At 55.1% G+C, this 7,976-nt stretch overlaps 2 protein-coding genes across 2 annotated transcripts; one reads left to right on the forward strand and one right to left on the reverse strand.

The window, feature by feature from the left end:
- Positions 1–197: 197 nt before the first annotated feature.
- CSUI_011310 (endo- -beta-glucanase) lies at positions 198–3,696 on the forward strand. Its single transcript, XM_068071410.1, has 8 exons — positions 198–352; positions 454–613; positions 988–1,068; positions 1,289–1,433; positions 1,727–1,830; positions 2,189–2,371; positions 2,637–2,729; positions 2,880–3,696. Exons 1-8 carry the CDS (start codon positions 321–323, stop codon positions 3,009–3,011), a joined length of 930 nt encoding a protein of 309 aa, XP_067916613.1. The 5' UTR covers positions 198–320; the 3' UTR covers positions 3,012–3,696.
- Positions 3,697–4,075: 379 nt separating this feature from the next.
- On the reverse strand, positions 4,076–7,322 carry CSUI_011311 (uncharacterized protein). Its single transcript, XM_068071411.1, has 4 exons — positions 6,420–7,322; positions 6,049–6,115; positions 5,076–5,242; positions 4,076–4,530 (listed from the first exon to the last, which is right to left on the reverse strand). Exons 1-4 carry the CDS (start codon positions 6,493–6,495, stop codon positions 4,382–4,384), a joined length of 459 nt encoding a protein of 152 aa, XP_067916614.1. The 5' UTR covers positions 6,496–7,322; the 3' UTR covers positions 4,076–4,381.
- Positions 7,323–7,976: the final 654 nt, after the last annotated feature.

Raw genomic sequence — 7,976 nt, forward strand, 5'->3', positions numbered from 1 at the left:
GCAGCCGACAGCCCTGACCCCCCGCGCAGACCGGGAGATTTTTGTGTTACACCTGGCTTTTGATCGTTGTGATGCCGATCACCCCACATGTCAGCGTAGCTAGGCCACCTTGCCAAGAGTGTTCGTTTCGGTGTTTCCTCGCCGCTTTCGAGTCACCACTCTCCGGAGAGCTACATGTGCTACCTTGGTTTTCAGGTGCCACCAGGGGCGTCCGGGGCTCTACACTCGCAACTGCGTGTCCAGCTTTGCGAAGCAGTCAAGTCGAGGCAGGCGCAGGGCTCTACTACGGGACTCATGCGTTCTTGGGATATTTGGTTCACATGGCGGCAGTGGTGGGCAAGTTCGATCCAGGGTAGGCTATGCGAGTTTGCAAAAGTAAACCATGAGGACCACTATCCGTCCAGCAGATGAAGCCGCCGAATTGCATTCTATGGGACGGTATGCTGCCCGCAGGTGGCTCAGTAAGAGGCTGACAATCATCACTCCCTATGGTCTGAAAACTCCGAAGATTCACCACATCATCCTTTCGTTTATTCGCAACTTTGCGAATCCCGGCTTTCTTTCTGGTTTCGTCGACGGCGCGGTTGCCAACAAAATACAACGTCATTTTGTGGTAAGAGCACAGCGGGTTTGGACTGCATGTACTCGGTAAGCCCGGGATCTTATACACTCAAGGGCCCAATGCTCAGGACAACGGAGCACTCTGTGAACAGGGTGGCACTCCCTGGCAGGGCAGGAGCAGGAGCAACCGCCTGTGGTCTCTTAGTTTTCCGTGTGCTGTCAAAGCGAGCTTAGAATGCTTTCTGACACTGTGAAGTGGCGAGGGGACGCTCGCCTGCCCCATCTTTTAACGCCGCCCCTGCTCCCTCACCAAGCCCCGGCCCCGCGGGCTTTTAGTAGCTCCGTGTGCAGGTGACAGTGCAGCAAGAAGAAACACTTCCCCGCCACTTGGCGACTTGGCGCTTGCGCTGTTTGAGTGGCCTGCAGGTTGCCAGGCACAAGGACTGGTGGTTTCTGAATTCTTACAGCACCGGAATCCAGCAGCCCGACGGCCTTGGTCCACACCAGGTGAACAATGCTCAGACACGGCCTGTATAGCCCACCCTACATGAATAAGAAATTCAGCAGGTGAATACAGAGCTGCGGCCGCTGGAGAAGCTGCGGATACCTGCGGCGCGAGCTGCGCGAGTCACTGCCCCCGTGCGGTCATAGTACGACGCGAACCCCTTGGCAGGTCCGACCGCGTTCATTTCTCGCCAGTTACGCTGACACTGTTGCTTGGCTCCAGGAGAGCAGCAGCGAAGCGGCATTCGCGTACTGGGCAGTCTCGGTGTACGGCAAGACGTGCAACGATGCGCATCTGGAACAGTGGGGTCGACTACTCGCCGCTACGGAGGTATACGCAGCCAACGCGTATATTCATATCAAGGAATGTAAGTGTCTAGTAATACACCTGGCGGGCGACGGTTCTACCTACTGTCGGCCTCTGGATAGACAACGGAGCTGCCGGAAAGGCGCCGTAGACCTGCTCTCTTAACATTCCGTGTTTTTTAGCTGGTCCTACACGTTTGATGGCCTTGGACCGAAGAGTACGTCCACCGCCGAGAAAAAACGGAAAAGCAGCACTGAAGGAACTGAGCAACGGTAGCGAAGTTCCGACCTGCTCGGTTCTCTCCACGGTAAGCTGTCAAAGAGGAGAATGTCTCATTCATGTCTTTCGGATCAGGGAATGAAATATACCCACCTGCAGTCCGATATCTGGGCGCCATCGGACGGTTACATGAGACTGCTGCTGTGTTCAATACGGCTGAAGGCATTGAGCCTTTCAAGGTGAGCGAACCCTCGTACCATATTGCTCGAACTCAAGTGTGCTGGGACAGCCTTCGTGCTCCTGGAAGAGGGAGCAGAGGAACCGGCTTAATTTTGAAGTGCCGTCTCGACGTTCGCTGCTGCACGTTTTGCGTTGGTTACATTTCCTGAGCACCGGCTCCTTCCAGTTGGGTCTCTTGCGGGGGCCCAAGAAGTACCTGTGCTTCCCCCTCTCCCTGTCGGTTAGAGCAAGTAGCTGTTTCAGTTACGGAAGATAGCCGCATGTGGTAGCCGACAGATGTCCTATGGTGATGCTGTTCCCCTTTCGCAAACCGCCACTGCTAGACAATAAGCCTGTTTGTACTGTTACTGTGGCCAGATATTCAGCAAACAAGTGGTGCCCTTAACTCCATTCTCCTTCGAGGTCATTGACGCGGGCTGGGCTCTTTGGATGACGGAGCGTTGGCGGAGTGCATGTGTGCAAGACCTTGCCAAATGTTTCAAGGAATTCGGTGACATCGGTCTCACGCAGATGTCGCTTTACACGCACAAGTGGATTCAGGTGTGTGACAAATGGCCGGCCGCACTATGTTTTTACATACATTGGTGCTCGTGTGTCCCGCGGGTAGCTTCTTTGTAATAATCTGCAGTTGATGTATAACACAGAGCAGTTGGCACGCTGAACCATCACTGCGAAGCACCTCAGGCCCAAATGCATTTATCCAATTTGCCAGCCCAGAAGCAGTCTGTGTTTGTCCGACTTCGATACCAGCTGCCATCTTTGCTCTGAAGCGTCGCTTGCTGCACCCTTTTACTTCCTGTACCAGGATAATGCCCCTGAAGGTGACAGCCACGACAGTGCTATCATGGGGGAGATCGAGCATGCCACTCAGCAAGTACTTCACATCAACTGCTTTCAAGTGAGTCGGAGAGACTTAGTAAGTCCGACTGATTACTGACCCCGGAGCTGCGCCAACAACCGCAGGCTTTCCGCCCTGCCGTGCTGTTAGAGAAAACTGAATGCAAAGCATACATGAAAGTCGCAGGCGCCCCCGTCACCTTCTCTACAGGTGAAAAGCTTCGACTGCGGCGTCCACACTCTATCAAATGCTCTCTACTTTGTTGCCATCGCGCAAACGCTCGGAGGCGCTTCCGCAGTTTTGGATGCTGAAGACGGCAATGGAAGATACCGCATATACTGAAGCCTAGCCGGTCGGAGTCGCGAGTTTCGACGCAAAATGAGACGGTAGGGCACCTAGGGGGTAACGTGGCCGCCCCCGAGTTCGTCGAGACGCCTTGAGCTCGCAGTAATCATGATAGACCCAGGCCACTCTGCGCCGGGTGCTGCTAAGGTTGTTAGCCGAAGAGTCGAGCTGTGTCAATCCGGAAAGCTGACTCGCCTCAGGAAAACCTGGCTGGACGCTTTACACACATGTGGTCGCTTACCCCCGCTTTAAAAAAGTCCCGCAGGCACAACAGACGCGAGGACGACTGGAGTACTCGATTTTGTTGCGACCTTCCTACTCTTCGCGAGACAGAGTCGGTGGACCGTCAGGGATTCTGCCTGATGTCTTGTCCGCCGCATGCAGCACTGGTTTGTATGGGCAGCACTGCCCTGCACAACAGCGCATGGTTCTCAGCCTGTGTGCCGAAATTTGTTTTTACGTAAACAAAACCTTGCTGATTCCGCTGTTCTGCTTGTACCCGTTCTGTCGCCGACGGCACTGCTAAGAATGTGCAGAAGGCGCTGATCCCACGTGCGACTGCGACCCGCAAACAGAGGGGTGTCGCGGCATCCCGTGCTACGCGACCGGCATAGTTCCTGATAGTTGCTCAACATCGCCCTACTGAATTTGCTTAGGACCATTTCTGGTGGGCTGCTGACTTCCCTGCCGGTGCCCGGCTTCGGACCCCTCGCCTCGGCGTCGTGAACTACGGCGAGACAAAGCCTACGCTGGCATACTTGTTCTTGCTACAGTGAACTAACTGGCTTTGTCAGCCCTCGGAGTCAGCGTTTCTAGCAGTCGCGTCTTCTAACATATAAACTAGACAACCCGCCAGCCGTGCGCCTGAACGAAGTTTTTGCCCTCACCTAGCACCAAATCTGTCTCCGTCTCCCGGTGTCGCGCACAAAATCAGCTGCACAACCGAGACACAGCAACCTACGTATTCATGTACTGGACAGAGAGTACAGCCTGTCCATGTTCGATGGAGCAGTTTCGATGAGCCGCTTTGTTCAAGCTCACTGGAGCCATCAAGGGCCGAATGCCAGAAAGGTCATGCAGCAGTTCAAATCAGATTCCACTTGTTTAACTCGTGCGCAGTTCTCTCGAACAGGACCCCGAGTTCAGTCGTGCCGTTGATCGGACTAGGAGGCAGGCGCAGACAGCTGTGCTTCCGCCTTCCCTAACTGGAGATCGGGCCGCTTTTGCCGCCGCACTTGTATACCGGTGGCCCCTGCAGAGGAGCCGACTGTAAAGGCGCTCTCCCGACAGTGCTCTTGTCTAGTTAGAAACGAACTATTCGCGGGTAGCGTGACCTCAGCTCATTCGCAGAAGGCCTTCGGCCCCAGTTATTCCGCATCTGCTTGCCGGGCACAACACTTCTTGGTCTTCTTCCCGCTGCCACAGGAGCACTTCTTGTTTGCGTCTCGCGACCGGTGGACGCCAGGAGGACCACCTGCCTCGAATGGAATAATGTCCTGTTCTAACGTGTCCTCGCCTGCAACCGGAAACCCGTATTCGCGCAAAGCCACCGACATCGGATCTTGTCTATCAGAGGCCTAGGAAACATCTTTTCGGTGCCGTGTACAGAATCAAAAGAATGCATCAGCATGCACACTGTAATCACCGGGAGCTGACGGACGCGGTCTTTGGCCGTCGTCATCCAGTCTGGCTTGTGGGTAGCGCCGGCACAAAGGGACGCGCTACCCCGGAAAGGCGATAAGGTGAGACCATCACTCCCCGGTGTTACCTGCCGGCCACAGCGGAAGACAGCGCTCCACACACCAGCAGAAACACGATTGTCTGGCTGTGCCGTACTCGCCGCGGCAGATGAGCGGACTGCGGCCAAGCACAGAGAAGACGTACGACCCTTAACAGAAAAACAAGAATAGCTTGCATTCAGAAAAAGGGAGACGCATGTGCATGTCCAAGGCTGGGATTTATCAGGTACACACAACTGGAGCCTGTCCTTGTACTCGAACGTTCTTCTCGGAAAGTTACCTGTCGAGACCCAGGTAAGCTAGTGATCAGAGGATTACCCACCTTGCCTTGGATCATTCCGGAGTTGTCTATCAATGTCGCCAGGTCGAAGGTCACCAAGCAAGTGTCTTGCGCCACGGTTGAAGACAGAGTACGCACTGATACTACCCCCTGTTTCGTCGTACCGCAGGTTCCATAAAATCAGTCCGAAGCCCACGAGAGTGCCTGCTCTTGAAGCAAGGGAGTCACCACACCGACACACCTGACACGTGAACAATGCAGTGAGGCTAGCGCGGGGACGAGACAGTGGACTTCCGACAAGAACAACAATGAAGATACGGAAAGTACCGCTACGAAACGGCCTTCGGTACAGCTCGGTTCGGCACGACCAGTCTCTGCCACTTGACCCTCACGCAGATTCGAACCCCGACAGCCACACCGCGGCCGGGAAAAAGCTGGAATGTGCTCCCACAATGCGCACGCCACCTTTTACAGTTTCACATAGGTCAAGGGAGCAGAGCCCGTACTGTTGCCATGAAACAAAAATCTGACGGCACCCCCACTCGAAAACGAGTGAACAAGTCTTTCACAGAGTTACCGTGTGTTCAGCCGGCGCGCCATCCAGCGGCGGTAGGCAACGGCATGCCGTTGCGATGCCTGGAAAGTGTTCTGAAACCGCTGAGCAAATGCTCTCGAAAACGAGGGAACGGCTCCCCAGTTTCAGAGCAGTGATCTGCGTGCTCAGCTCATGGATAGTTGCTGACCTGCATGTAAACTGAACAACCCTGCTGAGTCAAAGACGATTCTCGTCAAACCCAAGAACTAAGCCTGCACTTGCTCAACGTCTCGAAAGTGAAGCTAGGCGACTCACATTGTTACCCACGCCTCGGGTGTTCGTGTGCATATATATCCACCCGTAGTTGGCCCGCTGAGAACAACTTAGATCTCTTCTGTGCTGCTGCCAGAAAAGTGCTTCCTCTAGAGTGTAACGGCCCCGGGAACAAGACGTGGATGAAATAGTGCATTTGTGCCTTACAGGGCCCCGAAGCGCCGCACAGCTAGTACTAGGAGAATAGCAGCGACGATCCGCAGAATGTTTCGTCCTGTCCGCAAAGACACACGCAAGACTGAATGCAAATAAAGCGCAACCGTTTTTCCCGCTACGGCCGGACCGAAACTGCTTTCCAACTCTAGCTCTATGGTTCTGCTGAAGGCCTAGAAATATGACCGTATCCAAAGGTAGAGGACAAGGCGTCAGGCCGGCGAGAAGGCTACAAGGCGTATCCCCAAGGTTTGTCCGTTCAGCGCTACAGCTGCTGCGAAGTAACTCGGAGCATAAAACGAGCCAGCTTGATATGACGCGTGAAGTAACAACCCGGCGAAGCAAGTGTCTCACGCGTGGCTCACGGGTGCACAAGGCGGTCAACTGCTCCTTCGAGAAAACGTCTCCCAAACGGAAACCGTCTTCATCTCCGTTGTCCATTTTGGTGAACGAGAGGAGAAAGTCAGGTGTCCGCCGGCAGACGTGAGAGTCTTTCAGGATCTGTACAGATGACAATGAGGCTTGTGGTTTTGCGTGGCCGTACGATTCATTCGCTGCGTGGGCAGTTATTAACCGCCTGACGCCCTGCTTTGTAGAGAGTCAGATTCCATAAACAGCTCGTGTTGAGGTCAACGGGAGAGGCTTCTTCAAGACGGAGTGTCTCTGCCATCAGCTCGAGGGTCCCGAGTGGATTTCTTTTCTCAGTGAAAAAAAGGTGCCGCGCAGGCTGTCCCCAGCAGGTTATCGCGACTGAGGAAACAGGGGCAAAGGCTACCTTTCGCCCGCTTTCCAATGGGGAAGAGCAGGCCTAAAGATGCTGCAGAAGTGGTAGAGGTCGAGAAGACAGCAGCAAGTTAGAGCGCACTCCGTGCTGAAGAGAAACCCACAAAACGGAAGACAGGCTCCCAGGGCGCGAAGCGCTCTCCTTCGAAGAACCGCCACACCACGGGGGGGCTCGACGACTGTCACATCGCTTCACGTCTGGCCGACAGACATCTTGTCGGTCACGGCGGTGTGAAGCCGCAGTACAGCCCGAACAGCTACCTCACGCTAAGAATGAGTCCCTCTTCGCCATGCAACCATGTGTACACGACTAGCTCAGTAGCACAGGCTCCGTGACAGAAAACGGCATCGACCGAAGGGCTACGCCCACACCATCGGCTCGTAGAGCGGCGATCTCCTGTTTCAGAACAGTCGCATTTCGTAAATCCCCTGTCTGTCAGAAGCGGGCTCATGAGATCGTGCGCTTCCTGGAGACGTGGCTTGCATGCAGCTCACCGCATCTGGCACCTGCTCGCCTGACTTTCTACACCACTAGGTCCGACAGCTGCCGGCCAGCAGGAATGTTGCTCCACTGTAAATGCGTTTTCTCAGGGGAGAATCGGGTATCCCTGGAGCAACCTCACAAGAGGATACGCCACTGCGCTCCCGTGTTTGCATCGGGGCCAACAACGGTCGCAAGTGTTTACGCCCAGCGGTGTGTGGTGGCGGGGGGGGTGCCTAGTCGAAGCAGCTCCGCCACGGCTGCACACTTGTGAACAGACTTCTGCGCTTCACTCCAGAGCAGATCACCTCCAGGCGAGGTTTGGGGGTGATGTGCCCTGACGGACGGAGGCTCGAAAAGAAGCTCGGGGAACACGCAACGAGAGCAACAACACGTTTGGTAGGACACGATAGTACACACTTGAACGTAGAAACTTTGGTGTCAGGCACGGGCTCGGCCACCCTCGACGCGATCGGAGTCAAGCGTTACGCAGTGTTCGGTGAACTTCCCTACCGGAAAAAGGTCAAAAGAAGCAAACAAAAAAACTGTCACTCCCCTAACCCGCCGGACTCAAGTCCATCGTGATGGGCTCTCATATTCCGCCTCCCCGGCTGGGACCCGCTGCGGGTCCCAGCCGGGGAGGCGGAATATGAGAGCC

Source organism: Cystoisospora suis, assembly GCF_002600585.1.
Source record: "Cystoisospora suis strain Wien I chromosome Unknown contig_10774, whole genome shotgun sequence".
NCBI lineage: Eukaryota > Apicomplexa > Conoidasida > Eucoccidiorida > Sarcocystidae > Cystoisospora > Cystoisospora suis.